The 19,723-nt window shown below is 42.5% G+C and overlaps 1 protein-coding gene across 2 annotated transcripts in view; it reads left to right on the top strand.

Moving 5' to 3' along the window:
• Positions 1–19,723, top strand: part of LOC143935649 (pre-mRNA-processing factor 39-like) — a 103,431-nt gene that overhangs the window by 62,609 nt on the left and 21,099 nt on the right. For both annotated transcript variants that reach the window (XM_077459676.1, XM_077459685.1), the window contains 2 exons: positions 606–874; positions 1,623–1,801. In XM_077459676.1, the coding sequence (XP_077315802.1) occupies positions 606–874; positions 1,623–1,801 (448 nt within the window). The remainder of the gene's footprint in view (positions 1–605; positions 875–1,622; positions 1,802–19,723) is intronic.

Below are 19,723 nucleotides of genomic sequence, written 5' to 3'. Positions count from 1 at the left end.
CCTGATGGTGGGGTTTAACTTGCAGCAAGCTGGAATCAGGTCCTGGCTCCCAGGTACACCCAGCTGAGAATGCAGAGACCACTTTGCATGTGCAGAGTACCATAGCAGGAAACTGAAGGAAAAACCAGCAGACAAGCAGAGGGCAGACAGCATGCAAGCATAGACCATAGACCAAGCTGGAAGGGTATACGGGTAGTCAAACTGGATACATAAAGTAGTAAGCAGCCAGGAGCTCAGAGAACTGTGAAGTTGCTCAGGTAATCTGACCTGTACTGAGCATGTCTTTAACCACTTAAGGACTGCCCCATGTACATTTATTGAGGCAGGGCGGCCCTTAAGCGGTTGAAGTGTTTATATAGGGAAGCAGACCAAGGAAGTGATAGAAAGGAAAAGCTATAAATCCCAGAGTAAAGCAGGTGACGTCCATAGGTGAACAGAGATGCCAGCAACACATCTGAAATAGAGTCACAGTTCTAGCAAGGAGGAAAGAGTTTTACAAACATAAATCTACAGGTTTAACTTGTGACACCTCCTACTTTTTTCTTTTTTGCACGTTTTTACATTTGCATCTTGGATTCTTTGTTATGATGACTGTTTTTTTCCAGGATGTTTGGACTCTGCCCGTGACATTTTGTGTCACTTTGAACAGAGAACACCTGGTTTAGCCATTGTACGTCTGAGGCGTGTTGGTCTGGAACAGCGAAATGGAAATCTACAGGAGGCGGAACGATTGCTAAAGGAGGCTATGCAGATCAGTGCAGGCACAAAGTTAGAAGGATTTTATGCCGTGAAACTCTCACGACTAATTCTAAAGCTCCAGAGAGACCCACATAAGGCAAAGACTGTACTTGGCGAAGCCATTAAGAAGGATCCGGTGAGAATGAATAAACTATTGAAAGTAGATGTTTGGTTTGTACTCTGCTATGTAGCTTCAGCATTCAACCTCTATTGTAATCTTGTTTATAAAGTTCTCCTCAGCCATCAAGACTGATGATTTTTAGGATCTGCTAATCATGGCTGATAGCAAATTTTATACCAGATTGGGCTATGCCTGCCAAAGAAAGGAAGTTTTGGGCATTTATATCTGCTCATATATGGGCAGCTTTAAAGGGAATGTGTCTGAATGCACATACAAAACTTTCATCTTGATTTTTGCTTCTTTTACAGTTAGTCTTTAAAATAGAACAACTATATGCATATCCTGTGTATGTGTGTTCTAGGTCAGCAACTCTTCAAGTAGTACAGGAAGGATAAAACTGACAATCTTGGCACACGCATCATCAAAAACAACTTTGCTTTGGCAGTTATCTCATTTACGTTCCTCCTTAAAGAGAAAATTATTTAGACGTTCCACTCCATAAAGTGTCAAGAAAAATATTCATATTCTTATTACCTCAAATGAGTAAAATTTTTGTTAGGCTGCCCAGGTTATTTTATTTTGCATTTTATTTGAAGTCGTACTTCTTTTTTCATACATGAAGTAAATAGAAGATATAATTTAGTATTTTTCCACCAACATGTTTTACCATGAGCGACACAAGAGTATCATACCATTTGGTTAATTGGGATTTTAATTGGAATGTTCTGTGACGTAAATATATATATATATATATATCTCCTAGGATAATCCCCATTTACATATGTGTATGCTGGAGATTAAGATGTCCACAGATGAGGCTGAAGATGCTCCGCTGGTTTGTTTGGAAGAAGCTTTGAAATGTAAACTCTCTGATGATTCAAAGAAGATCCTATCTCAGAAACGACTTGAATTTCTAGAAGACTTTGGCAGTAGCCTAGCAAGGTACAGTGTCTTTTCCAGGTTAGCCCAGTCTTCCATGATCTGTAGGTGTTCGTACAAGAGCACATTCAGATGCCCAGTGTCAGCATCTGGCGATTTGTTTATTTAAAGCGGTTGTATACCCGCTGAAGTTTTTTTTTTTTTTCTGACCTGCAAAGGAAAAGGCATAATGAGCTAGTATGCACCACATACACTGGCTCATTATGAAATACTTACCTTAGAACGAGGCCCCGACATCTCGCCCGATCCATGCTGAGGGAGCTGACATGTTCCTTCTGCGTTTCTTCCAGGTATCGCGGCTCTGGCGCTAAGAGTGGCCAGAGCCACGATATCGTCACTCCCGCGCATGTGTGCGGAAGATCTCTTTCCGGCAGGGTCCAGCGTCTGCCGGACTTTCAGCTGAGAATCCCCTGTGCGCATGCGCCGCTGCAGTCAGCGGCGCATTGCGAGAGGAATATCTCCTAAACCGTACAGGTTTAGGAGATTTTTTTTTTACCTAGGTAAGCTTTATTATAGGCTTTCCTGTAGGTAAAAGTCATTTTTATGACTATACAACCACTTTAAACTGTAGATAATCTTATATCTGTTAGATAAATGTAAAGTCACTTTTACAGCTAGAAAATGCATTTCCTGGAGAAAATGTGTGGGACTGCTGAATAGCATCAAAACTGCCCCATCAGAATTGTCCCTTCAAAACTGCCCATCATATTCTTCTATTATAAATCAGTACATGGTGTGTTTGTGCTCTCCCCCACCGCCCATCACTGTGTATAAGAAGCTTTGGTAACCATGGAAACAAAACAGACAACAAAAGCTTGGATGCCCTAAATTTAATGACATTTTCTGAAATGATCACTAAACTTAAACAGCTTTTTCACAAAAATTGTAAAAGATATCAAACTGAAAAGATATAGCCAAATAGCTGAATATTTTGTGAACATTTTAAAGTTTGTTTAGTGTCTGTAGGTGAAAGTATGAAGGAGCTGAAACTTTTGGCAGCGGAAGAAGATTTTACGGATTTTAAGCATGCTCTCATTGACTTCAATGTTAAAAAAAAAAAGTGTTAAAAAGCTTAATATTTTAAAAAGTATAAATAGTGTAAAAAAAAGTTGAAGTCCCATCATCAGCTGAAAGAGCTGAACATTTTAAAAGTTGAATGGCTTTAATAGCTGAAAGTATGCAGAAGTTACACAAAGCCAAAAAATGTACGGAATAATAATAAAAAGATGATGATGATTAATGAATAAAAAAAACGAATAACAATAGTGGAACTGCTGAAGCAGTCCCACTAATAATAAAAAAAAAAAGAATAACAATAGAGGGACTGCTAAAGCAGTTCCACTAATAACTGTATGTTTGGGGACTTAAGGTATATGTTGCTATCTCACAGGAATAAAAGTGTTTGTCATAGCAATAACATTCCCTATTAGATGAAGACTTTATTAATGTGGATGTAATTGATTATCCAGCATCATTTGTCTCTTATTCTTTTCTTCCAACACGCATGGAAATTATTCACAAAACAAAGAATTTAAAGTAAAACTCTTCTCTTGGAGTTCATTAAGGCAAACACAGTTAGAGGGATTCTAAGGTACATGGGTTATGTTGTCACCTTCAGGAAAATTGGTAAACTGACACTGGCAAACAAAGCTGTTAATCAGCCAGTATAACTCCTCCCAGTCAGAAGTTAGAGGGATCCTTGCATGTATAGGACATCCTAAAGCAGTCCAACTGAGGGTTGGGTAACACCACAAAGGGAATGCTACAAGCCTGCAAAACCTCAGTGTAAAATTGGGGTCAGTTTGCAGCTCATCTAGCCACAGACGGTCCTTGTGTCCAAACTGGCATAAGATGAGGCCTGAACATCCACCTGGTAAACCGCAGAGAACATGTGAATGGAAGACCAGATGGCAGTCTTGCAAATCTGAGAAACCTGTACCTGATGCTGAAAGGCCCAACAGACACTCTTAGATCTAGTAGAGTCTGCCTTAACCACTTTACGCCCAAGCCTATTCTGGCACTCCTCTCCTACATGTAAAAATCATAATTTTTTTGCTAGAAAATTACTAAGAACCCCCAAACCTTATATATGTTTTTTAGCAAGTTTTTTTATCAAGTGGTTGATCATTGACAAGAAGGTTTTCTACCAGAGTTAGGTCTGCTAGTGAACATAATGGCTTTGGTAGTGATGAACATGGAGAGCTGTTGGTATCTCCACTGGTCCATGAATGACACAGTGGACGATGGTAATAGCATAGAGAGAGGTAGAATGCCAGTGGTAGATGTTACTTGTTGGAGTTGAATTGGTGTCTCAAAGATCCAAATGCAAAACTTAGGGTCAAGGTTCCCCAGAGGGAAATAGGCATGTCCCGATAATTGCATTACAGAAGATTTATACGGCCATTTGTGCGTTTTACATAATGAGTCCCAGATCGCTAGAGTAGACCAAGTAAGTGGTGAAGTTTTCGGGGGTTAGCTTCCGAAATTTCCTGCGTATCCATATCTGAGGGAACAAGTCCACACCACTTAGGTCTAATTCTAGTTGTACCCATAGCTATTTATGGTATTTCCAGTCTGATATTCTATTCAATACTATCACTAAGAAGTAACTCTTAAAGTCTGGAAAGGCTAGACCACCTTCCCTTTTAGGTTTAATAAGTAATTATCTAGCAATTTGGGGACGTTTGCGATTCCAGACATATTTGCATACTCTACTATCGATTTCAACACTGTAAAGAACCCCAAAGGGATCTTGTAAGGGATCATTTGGAACATAAAGAGCAGCCTGGGCAAGATGTTTATCTTCACAATGCTGATTCTCCCCAACCATGAGTGTGCTAGCTGGGTCCATTTATGCAGGTCCGATCTAATCGAGTTCAGTAATGGGATAAAGTTTACACGAAACAGAGAAGCTGTTTAGCTGGTTAGGCGTAAGAAATATGCCAATATATTTCATAGAGTGTGGTTGCCAACTAAAGGGAAAGGATGGTTTCAATTGAGCCTCAGTTTTATGTGGGATTGAGATATTTAATATTTCAGATTTGGACAGGTTAATTTTAAAATTGGAATTTGCTCCGAACATTGTAAAGGCCGACATCAGGTTATGAAGTGAAATAATGGGCTGTTGAACTTTAAAATAATATGTTGTCTGTGTATGCCACATATTTATGCTCTGTGGTGCCTGTTTTAATTCCATGGATGCTGGGGTTGTTCTGTACCATAGAGAGGAAAGGTTCTAACAAGAGGGCGAATAAGATAGGGAAGAGAGGAAGGTGAAAGCGAAAGGTTCACTTAGTGTCGCTAATTCATAATTGTGCTGTAGGGGAAATATAAAGTGCTAAGACCCGGGATAACATGGATGGGCCAATGCCGAGGTGAGATAGGGTGGACTGGGAATATCTGATGTCCACTTTTTCAGCATCTGTGGATAGGAGAAGGGTCGACTGGGAAGATCTATGAATGTAAGAGATCAGGGATAAGGTTCTTAGGGAGTTGTCACAGGCCTCTCTCCCCAGGATGAATCCAGTTTGGTGTCTAGATATCCATTGAGGTATCAGGGGCAGGAGCCTGTGGCTTTAGCATGCAGTTTGGCATCCAACTTCAATAAGGAAATTGGTCTATAACTGCCTCAAATGCTGGGATCTTTACCAGGTTTAAGGAGAATAGTGATGTGTGCGTGAAGAGTTTCTGGTCAGAGAGCACTACCTTCAGAGACCAAGTTAGCATATGACGTTAGACGAGGAAGTAATGTATCCGCAAAGGCGTGGTAATAAGCTATTGTTAGACCATCTGGTCCCTGGGCTTTGCCATTAGCCATGGTCTTAAGCGCTAATCGTAATTCTTAGGTAGTGAGTTCCCCTTCCAGTGCTTAAAGAGCAGAAGTGGGGATTTTTGGTAGGTTAGCTTATACGAGATACTCTTGGATAAGGGCTTCTCTAGTCCCCTTATTTACTGTAGTATGGCGCACGTGATAGAGTTGTTGATGTAAGGAGCGGAATTCTTTAGCTATGGCAGAAGTCTTGTGTACCAGGGTATCTGAGGGTGTCTTCATTTTAGCTATAAATGAGGCTGATTTTTCCTGTTGTAAAGAGTGAGCGAGCAAGGAGCCGCCCGGGTTTATTACCCCATTCGTACAAGTGTTGGGAAACTATGCGGAATAGATTTTTTGTTCCAAGTGGAAGAGGGCCTTTAACTCTTCTCTCTTCAAAGCCAGAGAATGATATAGTGTCTGGGAATGTAAAGTTTTGTGATTTGTCTCTAATGAACCTATTTCCCTGGATTAGCTTTGATTATAGATGTGTTCTCTCTCTCTTTTTTTCTCCTATAACCAAGTTCTATGAACTTCCCATAAATGTGTGCCTTGTGGGCCTCCCAGAGTACACCAGGTGAAACATCTGGGGTCATATTTTCTTTGAATGGAGCATGATCCTATATTGTTGAGGTTTCAATGTCAGAACAGAATGACAAGGCTAAGTGGTGATGATCAATAAAAAAAAAAATTATCCTTGAGTAGGAACGATGAAGATGCGAGTAGTGCGTAAAGTCTTTTGCTCACGGATGCATCCCCCTTCAAACATCCATGAGTTGAGCATTGTGGAATTGTATGCGGATAAAAGTCAAACATTTGTGGGGGATACTAGATCTGCCCTGTGAGAGGTCTATGGAAGGTTCCACGGGAGTGTTAAAATCCCCTGCTATGAGAATGCACCCATGAGCAAAATCCCTCAATTTGGTAAGGGTAGCAGCTATGAAACCTGCTTGATCATGGTTGGGGGCGTATCTATTTGCTAAAGTAAACGGCATATTACCCAGGCTGCCCCTCAAGAATAAGTATCTTCCAGAGGGATCACTCAGTGCTGTTTCGAACGTGAAAGAGGTTCCCCCTACAGAGTCCAATGGCCACTCCTTTTGCTTTATTGACATCTGATAGGCTGTAGTGCTAGGTTGGATAGTGTTGGGAAAGGAGCTTAACAGAAGTAGTGTGGGTAAGGTGAGTTTCCTACAAGAAAACAATGTCCCCTTGCAGGTGATGTTCTCTATAGAGGTTATGTCTCTTACCAGTTGTATATCCCCACACATTGAGGGGGGTTATCGGATTTACTGTAGCAATTGGAACCATCGCGGAGTCTCTTTATACATAGTACACCAAAATGTCTGGAGATGGGGGGGGGGGGGGGGGGCGGAGCAGAGAAGTGAGAGAGGCAGAAAGGGCAAAAGAGAAAATACCAGTCAAAGTCCAAAAAGAGAAAATTGAAAACTTCAACTAACATATATAATTTGTCTAGGATATACACGCAAAATATTGCGGTGTGTAGACAGGGCAGGCGTTGGACCCAACACCCCCGAACACGTCTCCCAGCGACGGACAACGACAAGTGGGCATGTGGTCACACAGTGCCCTGTAAAGGGGGGTTGTGCAACCCTGGACATCAGATAGCGCATATCAAACAGAAGTGTGCATCATCTGGGTCCACCGGCGCGTGCATTGTGCATAAAACTATTATATGGTCATAAAATATAACTTTAGGCATAGTAACTAAAGTGTATACCTCTTAGTAAACAGTAAAAGAGTGATGACCAAACCACTGGTGGGCAGTGATTATAATGTCCAACCAAACAGTAGGGATAGAAAAAAACAGACATATCTACCGATTATGATACTTGCGTGTGGTAATCAGGGGTGAGACCCCTGCACTAGGGCAACAAGACAGCATCATGGGGGATTTACCCCATCTGTGGTGAAGAGCCCTGAGGGCTAGAGCAGTGTTTCCAGGCCACTTTCTGCCAGTATACCTCAGAGTTAGTAGGGAGCGGAGGCATGGCATCCTGCCAACCAGGGAGTTCTGGAGGATTGATGTTGAGATCCATGCAGAACTTGTCTAAGTCCTCTGGAAAGCGAAGGATAGCGGTTTTGCCATCCTTTTTTCGCTATGAGGGCAGCAGGGAAGCCCCATTGGTAATTGATAGATTTGATTACTCGTCAGGGGTTTAAGAGCCCTACAATGCTCCAGGGTTTCCCTGGCCAGATCAGGGAAGAAAGACAGGGTAACTCCATAAAATTCTAGGGTGGCTGCCTTCCGCATGATGAGCTTCTACTCCTCGAAGTAGTGGACCCTGCAGATGATGTCTCTTGGGGTGTCTGAATACAGGTTGTGGGGGTGGAGAGACTGGTGAACTCTATTCAGTTTCAAAGGCTGGTCTGCCGGGTTGCCCAGCAGGCTGTTAAAAATGCCACAGGTAGAGACGGGGAGATCATCATCTCTGGTCGCCTCAGGCAGGCCTCTGATCCATATATTTTTCCGCCTGTTGCAGTTCTCTTGGTCTTCAATTTTGTACAGTGCCATTCTGTGAGCGATGGAGAGATTGAAGGTGGTAGCCTGCAGGTCTGTATTTGCTGCCGCGTGGCGATACAGGCGCAGCTCAGATTCCTCTACTCGCACCAGTACTGTGAGAGGCCAGACTGAATCGCTGAGACCTCTTTCTTTATGGCTCTCTCAAGGCTGAGTAGCATTGAGGCTAGCTTTGACTTGGTGGGAAGTCCGCTTGCTAGCGCCGCAACTTCCAAGCGCCTGGGAGAGCTTCTATCCCCGACCGAGCTGACAGAGGAAGCTGGCAACCGGTGTCTGGATTCAGGCCTGTGTCGGGAGCCTGAGCCACACAGAGAGTGGCCTAGGCCACCTGTCTCGGTGAAATCATCCAGTTCTGTGGCCAGGAAACATTTAATGGAGCCTGTAGAGGTGTTTTTCTTAGGCAGGGATTTACCTGTTCTCTTGCCCATAATGTCCATACAGTAGGAGCTGTTAAATATCGAAGTAAAGCTGATAACTCGGATGCCAGCAGCAGAGCGCACAGGAGAAGTGTACTCACTGCTTCATGCCGAAACCTTGGCCCGTGAACCAACAGTATTTGAGCAGTCACCTGTACATAGGTCTTTACCAATGAATGAGGTTCCAACTGTGTTTAAAAAAAAAGAAAAGCTGGGGCCAAGATTCTGGCCTTTGATAGTACTGAAGGCCAACTGTCGATCCAGACCTGATTGTAGGAATGTCAAAGGTGAATTACTGCGCTGTCTGTGAACCACTCCACATTAAGTGGAGTGATAACGAATGAAAAATGAACTGCTGCAACTTCAATGTGAGATGCACAAATAAATCAACTGTAATACAGCTGCGCTGTAATAGTAGAAAAGATATAGTGTATAGTAACATATATCATCTGTCTTGCATCAAAATCTGTGATGGCTACAAACCTTCCCAATATAAAAATAGTGATGCAATACCAAAAATTTGTAACAAAATCAAAACATAAATATGTGAATCGCACAAAAACACAAAGGACTAAAGTGTCATATGAGTGTCCATGTTACTCTGTAGTTGCTATGAAGAAAAGTGTTCCAAAACATGCACAATTTGAAGAAACAGTTCCTCAACCGACTGATCCACAGTGATGTATAACGAAAACACCCAAGAAGATGTGACAGGATATTTTAGGAAAGTTCATCCACCTTAAAACACGCTGCCGCTTACCAGCTGGATAGATCTCTTTTTTTAAGGAGATCGCATTTGCTTGGGGCTTATACCCCAGCCCCGGGTCTCTGTGCCTAGCAGCAGGATGTCCCAGATCCTCTACTTTAAGTTTCCTCTGTGTTACTATCGGTCAATGTTTCCCCATGTAAGGATAAAAAGGGCTTCCATTGTGTAATTCTAAAAACTTTGTCCGACCGTGTGCATACACACGGTCGGACAAAGTTGTCAGAAAATCTGATCGTTCAGAACGTGATGACGTTATTTCGTTATGACGGGACTACGTTCGCGCTAGTAGCCAATAACTTTGGTGTAGAAATTTGATCTGAACATGCGTGGCACTTTGTCCGATCGGAATTCTCTACACATGATCGGACAAAGTCCGATCGGATCATGTTGTCAGAAAATTTTATAGCCAAGCTGGAAAACTTGGTCCGTCGGATATTCCGACAGAAACAGTCCGATGGAGCCCACACATGGTCGGATTATCCAACAACACGGTCCGATCGGACATTTTCCGTCGGAACGTCCGACCGTGTGTACAAGGGCTTACAATTTGTCGTAGTAAAAATAGCGAATAAAAACATTAGAGCCGGCCGGCTCTCGATAACTGCCCGTTCCTTCTGGGACTTTGCGTTGTTTGCGGTGACCTCAGCCCGACGCTCCTCCCCATGCCGTTTCGTCACAGATGACGTCGTCCTGGGGCACGGGCGGCGTGCTGACTCACCACCATATATACTCCACAACAAAATAGAGAACTACCAGCTCTGAGCTCCGAGTGTCCACTGTGTAGAAACCACCATTTTGGAATGGGGCAATTGTCCACAAAGTGCGAAACATTAAGCCTAGCTAGAAAGTGCATCCAAGCACCTAGGAGCCCAGCCTATGTCCGCATACTTTAATAAAGTGTATCAACACATGAACACCTTATCCAGATTTGGGTATTAATGCTTCAAAATAAATGTGGTCTAGAAACAAAATATGAGGCTATCCTTGCTCCTCTTCATATAATGAGGAGCTTGTGATCACATATTAATATTTAGAGTTGAGAACTATGCTGTAATGCACTGCTCATAAAGACTCTGATCTCTGTATGGTGCCATATAACCCCACATCGATCAGAGCTCCAGCATAGCGTTCCATATTGGTATATCAGTACCTACTGATGTCGCCTGTGGGCAAATCCTGAAGTGGGATAATTCCCCAGCGGCTCCTAGCGGTCTCTAAAGATATAACAGTGCAACATTTATGCGGCATTGTCAAAGCTTGCCCACCCTTGTATAGTTTGAATTATATAATGTAAAAAAGAGAAAAATATACAAAAAAAAATTGTAAAAAATGACCATTTAAAGAGAAAAAAATATTTTAATAATTAGATTTTATGAATTAGCCCCATCTCTCCTTCAGTGGAGAGAATGAATGATGAGAAATGGAAATAAGAAACATCTCCAATTGGGGAGGGCCCATATCTGAGCGACCACCCAATAATGGTATATTCCATCGACCTAATAATAAATGTGTCCCAACCCAATAGCATGTCAAGACAGGGTGCAACAAATGCTAACCTATGGAAACTTGCTTGATGGTAAATATGCCTTTCTCACCAAAGGGTAGTGGAGAATATATTGTCTACTCAAGAGCAGAGGGTCAGCCAGGAACTCAGAGCTAGTTCACATCCATAATTTTTAGCCATTGTCAATAAAAGCTCTGACATCTGTGTCTATATTGAGGCCATATGGAGTGTAGCAGCACACCCTATGGATCTATGCCATCTCAAGCCTTGATGGCTTCCTGACTAAAGAACTGCCCCTCCAATGAGCACTGAATTTGTCAGTCCCTAGAAAGAGTGTATTAGCTGGGTTACGATTATGATGGATGGCATAATGTTTAGAGAGGGAATGGTATTTGAAGCCATTTTTTACATTCGTGATGTGCTTCCCTAGGCGAACCTGCATAGAGCGTTTGGTCCTGCCTATATATTGGAGCATGCATGGGCATTGTAATAAATGTACAATACCTGTTGAGCTGCAGGTAATAAACGGTTTGATTTGGTGTTCCCTAGATGTGCTGGTTGAGACAAAGGACACAGCTTTCTTAATTTTGTTCATATTTAATGTGCAGGCTTGACACCTGCGACACTGGTGATAATCTGACAGGTTCTGAAAAAAGATACCTTTTTGGTGGGTGGGTCCACAACATTTGGGGCAACCCTGTCCTTAAGAGAGGGAACCCCTCTGAAAATCACCTGTGGATTGACTGGTAGAAATGTTTTGATGATCCTATCATTTCCTAATAAGTGCCAATGTTTACGGATGATTTTTTTTATTAAATAATGTTGGGTCGAAAAAGTTGTTATAAAAGGTATAACAGGTCTATCCTTAACTTTCCTCAGATCACCATCCAGCAACGTTGATCTATCAATTTTCGCAACCTCTTTAATAGTGGCCTCTAGGGAATCTGAATCGTAACCCTTTTCCTGCAGTCTTCTTTAGGATTCCAGCTTGGAGTTTGAAATCATCCATTTCCATACCTTTCAAATACCTCTCATCCTCGAGAACTGACTTTTAGGGACTGACTTCAGCCAGGAGTCATGGTGGCAGCTACCCAGGGGTATAAAGGCATTGTGGTCAGTTTTTTTGAAGTAGGACACTGTCTTAAAGCAAGCCCTCACCTTTTGTTATTTTAACCACTTAAGCCCCGGACCATTTTTCAGCTAGAGGACCAGGCCCCTGTTTGTGATTCGGCACTGCGTCGCTTTAACTGATAATTGCGCGGTCATGCGACGTGGCTCCCAAACCAAATTGGCGTTCTTTTTTTCCCACAAATAGAGCTTTCTTTTGGTGGTATTTGATCACCTCTGCTGTTTTTATTTTTTGAGCTATAAACAAAAATAGAGCGACAATTTTGAAAAAAATTCAATATTTTTTACTTTTTGCTATAATAAATATCCCCAAAAATGATATACATTTTTTTTCCTCAGTTTAGGCTGATACGTATTCTTCTACATATTTTTGGTAAAAAAAATCGCAACAAGCGTTTATTGATTGGTTTGCGCAAAAGTTATAGCGTCTACAAAATAGGGGATAGTTTTATGGCATTTTTATTAATATTTTTTTTTTTTACTAGTAATGGCGATCAGCGTTTTTTAAAATTTTTTTTTATTGTGACTGCGACATTATGGCGGACACGTCAGACAATTTTGATACATTTTTGGGACCATTGGCATAAATACAGCCATCAGTGAGATTAAAAATGTCACTGGCAGTGAAGGGGTTAACACTTGGGGGCAGTGTATGGGTTAAGTGTGACCTAATGTGTGTTTTTTTTTTTTTTACTGTAGGGGCGTGGCTTGGAGTGTGACATCACTGATCGTCGTTCCCTATGACAGGGAACAGACGATCAGTGACAAGCTCACTAGGAAGCACGGGGAGCGGTTTGTTTTACACGTACCTCTCCCTTGTTCTTCAGCTCTGTGACCTGATCGCTGGATACCGGCGGCGATCGGGTCCCACGGTCACGGAGCTCAGGACTGGGTCGTGAGTGCACAGATGGTGGCGCGCGTGACCCACGGCTGGGTTCTTAAAGGGCAACGCACCTGTACGTGCTTGTCGTGCCATTCTTCTGACATATCGCGTGAGGCGGTCTTTAAGTGGTTAATGTCCAAAAAAATTATTTTTTCTTGGCTCCCCTCATGAACAAATCTAATCCCCCTATCATTCTTATTAATAGAGGAAAATAACTTGTTCAGTTGAGAACTAGTTCCATCACATAGAAGAGGGGTGTCCAAACTTTTTTCAAAGAGGGCCGGATTTCATGAAGTGAACATGCATGAGGGCCGACCATTTTGCCTGACTTTTTTTTGAACCGTTAAAATTAAATGCAAATTAAATTTTTAACCAAAGTTTATTGCAAACGGCATACTTTTCATTTCGTCACATGGATGAAAAATCTACACAGGTGTTAAATCACTCTGCCTTTCATATATGAAGGCCGGATGAAAAGAAAAAAAAATCCAGGAAGCTAAAATATATGTCAGGAACATTCTAAAGTACATTAATAAAGGCTGTCTGTCAACTTTTAAGCTAAAAAAAAAAATATGAACAGGAACATAAAACCAAGTGTCCATCTTGTGAAATATAGTCATAACTTATTTAGACCAACTGATACTAACTGAGATTTTACATTAATCTGAATTGAAAAAGAAAACTTGTCTGCATTAATGTGAAGGGTGAAACTGAGATCTGGACTGCAGCACATAGGCCAGGTCTGGGTCAAAGGCAGTGGTTTTGATGCGCAAAATGTCCCGCAGGTGAGAGTCACTTAGTCTTGTCCTCACGCGGTTCTTGTTAAAGTTCATAACAGAGAACGTCTTCTCACATATATATGTTGAGCCAAACAAGCTCAGCATTTTCTTAGCCAATGTTCGAATCTCTTGAAACCAGCTTTTATCCAGTTGGCGGTAAAAGTTCACAAGAGAGAGTTGTTGGTGATGACTGCGTAACTCGCTGTCACAATGCAGCTCAATGAGCTCAAGCTGCAGCTGATTTGGAGCATCATCGGGGTCAACAGAGAATGGAGAGGAGAAAAGGCTGATCTCCTTTTCAATAGCTGCAAAATCATGAAAGCGCCGTTTAAACTCCCCAGCCAGAGATGTGATGTCTGCTGAATATCTGCTCATTTGTGCACTGATATTGTCCTGTGGAAAACTGGCCATTATTTCCTGCAACGCTGAAAAATGTATAAGATTGGGTTGTGCTTGTGACAACTGCCTTATGAAAAGTTGCAGCTTTGTTCCAAAGGCTTTGAGGTGTGAATAAAGCTGGTTCACCGCTGCATCTTTCCCCTGAATACTCCTGTTCAGGACATTCAGATGCTTGGTTATGTCAACTAGAAACCCCAAATCGGCCAGCCACATCAGATCAGATAGTTCTCGCATCGGTTGTCCCTTTGTTTCCAAGAATTCTCCAATTTCCTTTTTGAGAGAGTAGAAACGCTCCAGTGCAGACCCCCGACTGAGCCATCTTACATCATTGTGATATAAAACATCTTCGTATTCAGCCTGGATGTCCAGTAGAAACTGTTTAAACTGGCGGTGGCACAGGGCTTTAGAGCGAATAAAATTAATAGTCTTCACCACCGGTTTCATAACATGGTCATATTTGAGATGTTTAGCACAAAGAACTTGTTGATGAATGATACAGTGGGGTTTATAGCTTTGCCTCCTTCAATCACCTTGTTACAGATTAGGGTTGCTAATCCACTTCACTCACCAGCCATGGCAGGTGCCCCGTGAGTAATAATCCCAGTAACTTTGTTCCAAGGCAGTTTCATGTCATTTATGGCGGAACTAACAGAAACAAACAAATCTTTTCCTCTTGTTTGATCCGTAAGGCTCTGGAGGTCGAGTAGCTCTTCAGTCACATTCATTTCATCGTCCACCCCTCTCATAAAAATCAGCAACTGAGCCGTGTCAGATAGGTCCGTACTTTCATCACAGGCTATTGAAAAGAAGTCAAAAACCGCTCCTTTGGATGTCAACTGTCTCTTAATATCTGATGAAATCTCTTCAATTCTCCGTGCTACAGTGCTCCGAGCCAGGCAAAGGTTGGCAAACTCTTGCTTCTTCTCGGGACAGATATTCTCCAACATTTTCATAATGCATTCTTTGATGAAGTCACCCTCAGCAAAAGATTTGCAATTTTTAGCAATTAACATTGCCACCTCATAGCTTGCCTTTGTGGCATTTTCATTTGACTCATGGGCTCTTGTGTAAAATCGCTGTTGCGACATTAAAACAGCTTCAAGTTGCTTCAACTTTTCACTGTGGTCGCGCCCTGTTAGCTTGTTGTATGTGCTATGTTGTGACTGGTAGTGCCTCTTGACATTAAATTGCTTATAAACAGCCACAGTCTCTTGGCATATCAGACAAACACAGTGATTCCGTATTTCAGTGAAGAAGTATTCCACTTTCCACTTGTCCTGGAAGCGGCGGCCCTCACTGTCAACTTGCCTTCTCTTGTTTACAGTCGCCATTTTAGAAATTGACCAGAATGGGAAATGATTATGTGAGCGCAGTGTTAGAGGTTTTGGTCTAAGTGTGTTCGTCCGATACACTAATACACTACCCAGCAAGAATTCTCCTACCTTTGCGGCTGTGTGTGGTGAAGATGAGCTATTATTTGGATATATATATTTAATTCTCTTTCTCTTTATTTCTCTCTTTCTCTTTATTTCTCTTTTTTTCTCTCCTTCTCTTTATTTCTCTTTAATTCTCTCTCTCTCTCTCTCTCTCTCTCTCTCTCTCTCTCTCTCTCTCTCTCTCTCTCTCTCTCTCTCTCTCTCTCTCTCTCTCTCTCTCTCTCTTTAATTCTCTTTATTTCTCTCTCTCTTTAATTCTCTCTTTAATTCTCTTTAATTTTATTTATCTGTAATTCTCTTTACCTTTTCTCTCCTCTTGTTCTGTCTTTCAGGAAGCTGACAGCGCGCGGCACCACAGCCAATCCGCGCCGCCAATCCACGCGGCCAATCACAGGCACTGAGAGATCTGCAGCTGCTGCAGGGACAGCTCAGTGTCTGCTATTGGCAGCGTGTGCTGTCAGCTTCCCGGAGGCCTTGGACCGCCCCCAGCCCCAGTGAGAGGCGGGGTGAGAGGCACTAGCAGCCAATCACCGCCACCAATCCCCGCCGGAATCACAGGCTCCGGACCTGCCGCACGCGCCCCAGCTTGTCAGTGAGGCGCTCGGGGTGTGCGGAGCCAGACGGGCCATAATACAGGAGAAGGTGGGGGCCGGACTTTGGACATGACTGACATAGAAGGAGGACGTTGTCTTATGTACCTGGCTCAAAAGATGAGGTGTGGGCTCCGGTCCGTATAGACGACGTCCTTCTCCCACTTGGCCATGAACAAATTAGCCAAGCTGGGGGCATATTTAGCCCCTATGGCTACACCTCACTGCTGTCGATAATACTGATGGTCAAACCACAAGTAATTGTGGTTTGCTGAAAATTCTAGCAGGTCCATGGCAAATGCCTGTTGTTGTTTAGGTATTTTTGAAAATATATCCAAATAGTATTTGACTGCTGATATCCCCAGGTTGTGTGGAATAATGGTGTACAGCGATGTAACATCTGCTGTCACCATCTAGATTTGACCACTGGGTTTTATTTGGGACAACAAATTAATAACATGTCTTGTATCCTTCAGGTATGATGCCATTTGTTGCACCATTGGCTGGAGGAAATTATCAAAATACATGCCCACCCGGGACGTGGTGGAGTCTATACCACCCACAATCGGCTTTCCCGGGGGGGCAAGCAAGACTCTTGTGGATCCTGGGTAAACAATAAAGCACTGAGACCCGTGGGGCCTTGGGAATCAGAAAAATTTGCTCTTTCTCATTGAGGATACCCAACTCAGACCCCGTTCTGGACTAACAATTGTAAAGTCTTCTTATATTGAATGATTGGATTACCGGGTACCCCCCCCCATCTGCCGGGCGGATAACCAATTCTTTGTTATTACCCAACGAGTCTAGTCCCTCTTACAGACTTTTATCCATCTTATACTTGGTGCTTTTAATGGATTCCAAGTCCCTTAGCACAATGTCTCTAAAAACCCTCAACGAGGGAGCTAAAACACCAGGGGGATTGAACGTAAAAGCATTTGCTAATCCTGAATGTTGGTATTTTTGTTGGATAAATCCACCCTGTCTGATTGGGATGCTTGCAAAATGTCGTTTGATATTAATTCTGTGAACATACTTGTGGATGTCCATATACTTTTGAAATTCATTTAATTTCTTTGGAGGTTATACTTCACTGTGGATCATTCGGTTGAGGAACTTCCATATGAACTGTTTCTTCAAATTGTGCATCTTGTAGAACACTTTCCTTCATAGCAACTAGAGAGTGACGTGGACACTCATATGGCACTTTAGTCCTTTGTGTTTTTGTGTGATTCACATATTTATGTTTTGATTTTGTTACTAGTTTTTGATATTGCATCACTATTTTTTATATTGGGAAGGTTTGTAGCCCTCACTAATTGTAGGGATCTCAAGATGTGTCTCAGACAAGGCTAGAATGAGAAGTTCTGCCCAAGTCATAATCTGATCAGTTTCTCTTTAACCCACAAGACTTCTGGTTCTACCTTGGTGACTGATGTATGCCACTGCTGTGGCATTGTATGAGGGAATCCAGAACAAATGACCTTGCAGTGAAGAGGTCCACAGTTGAAGGGAGAGATGGGCTTCTAATGGTGACCAAGTCCTCTACAATGATAGGGTGTCCATGGCCTCTCTCTCTCGCCTGCCAGGCAGGCATCGTCATGGGAATCATCCAGACCAATTTAAGAAAGGACTTCCCTTTGACTCCAGGGTTGAATTTGTGAGCATCAGGCCAGAGAAAACCTGGCCCTGGATGTCAGGCGAATAGGTGAATACAGAGACTCTACCTTCTTGTCCCATGCAGCCAGAATGTTGAGTTGCACCAATCTGGTGTGTAATTGGCATACGGGGCTACCAAGAAGGAGGCCACTATCAAGTCCAAGGCTCTTTTATACAAAGTAAAGAGTTTTGCCTTCTGAACATAGAAGCAGAAGTTAAGGAGTTTGTCTCATCAAATTAAAACTCAGAATCAAGTATTATGTAGTAGAAAACCTAAATTCTCCCAAGTGATGAGTGGGTTCCACCATTGACCACCTGTAGGTTCAGGATCCCACAGAACTGTTAAAAAGTATGAACTTTGGATGTTGCCTGACAGGGACTAACCAGACTGCTCAGTAAGAGGTGTAGATATCCCACAATAGGAATGGCCCTTTAGCGCAAACCACAGGTAGCGTTGATAGGTGGTAAAGACGGGGACATGCAAGTAAGCATCCATGATGTCCACAGGTCCGAAAATCTCACAAATGGAGGTAAACAATAATTAACTTGTTTCATTTCATGTAGAGTTTTTGCACTTCAATGAAGAAATTGAATGCATTTAGAGCTGAAATGGGCAATATAGCTCCTTTCGTCTTGGGAAATGTGAACAGGTCTGAGTTGAAACTGTTCCTGTTCTAGAATAATTGCAGTGACTCCTTGAGAGAGGCGTTGTCCCAGAGCAGCGTGGAGGCCTGTTAATCATTGCTGAGACATTGGAGGAATTGACAAAATGAAGCAGGGTAAAGGTACAGATTGAAACTCTGGTCTGTAGCCCCTCAACACCATGTCCATTATCCAGGCTTTTGAGATATTAAGTGTTCAGGTCGCCACAAGAGCAAATTACATTCCCTCACTGCAACAAGAGGGGGCGGCCAATCATTGTAAAGAGCACTTGCTTTCAGGCTTTGGGAGTCCAAGGGAAGATTTGGGAGTCCAAAGTTTGTGATGGATCTGAAACCCGGACTTTGACTTAGGCAGGCCATACACAATTCATTTTCTTTTGTGCAACCAGCAGATTTCACGAAAGAAAATGAATTGATTCCCCCATCCACACAATTGAGGCGGATGAGGGAATCCCTCCTGCAGAACTATTGTATTCTGACAGTGGGGGATAGTTCCCTGCCGTCAGATTACTCATCAGCATCGCCTGCTATAGCTGTTAGCAGTGATCAACTGAAACATTTTCAACAGGCTGATTGTAGAAATCGAATTCTGTAAAAGAAGCCTCCCTATTGATGGATTGAAATTTGATCCAGTCCCTGCTGAACCAGACGCATTTCGATCCATCTATGTCGGGCTTTAGAGTTTTGAGAAACTGGTTTCAGTGGTAGGAAGTTTTCCAACCTGAAATTTTGATTTCTTTTGCTGAGGCAAATTGATGTTTTTTCACCCCATAAATTAAGTTGTCCAGGGAGGCATCAAAGAGATGGCCCCTATCAAAAGGCATACACAGTAATTTCTTTTTGCACTGTAGTTCTGCATTTTAGCCAGAGGAATCCTCTGCATGTGTGCAGACAGGAGAATCATTTTAGATATGAGACTTATGATATCCACAAGCTCAACACAGTAGTGTAGGGCAACATACATGGGCTATAGTTGTTTTAAAATTTAAATGGTCAGTGAGGATTGAATCGGAAGTATTAGCTACATCTTCAACCATACCCCCGGGGTTTGGCAAATGGACATAACAGCAGTGACAGGTTGTAAGACTGGGCCTGTTAGAGAGAACAAGCCCAGGGTTTCAAATCTCTAGTCTACTGTGTTCTTAAACATTGGCATGTCCTCAATGCAAACAGTGTTTTGTCTAAGCAAGAAATCCACAATGGGAATGATCCACTTTTCAAAGTGGTATTTAAACCAAAACCAAAATGTTATATATTGCAGCTTACCAATTCTTAGATGTGGTGGCTGCATTTGTTTTATTTTTTTAGGCTTTTTATCCTCTGTTTTCACCTGGTGTTCTGGCCACTAACACACCT

This window comes from Lithobates pipiens, unplaced genomic scaffold, assembly GCF_037356315.1.
Source record: "Lithobates pipiens isolate NorthernLeopardFrog02 unplaced genomic scaffold, aLitPip1_a1.2 Scaffold_10, whole genome shotgun sequence".
NCBI lineage: Eukaryota > Metazoa > Chordata > Amphibia > Anura > Ranidae > Lithobates > Lithobates pipiens.
Note: the sequence above shows the minus strand (reverse complement) of the source record. Positions and strands in the feature narration are given on the sequence as shown.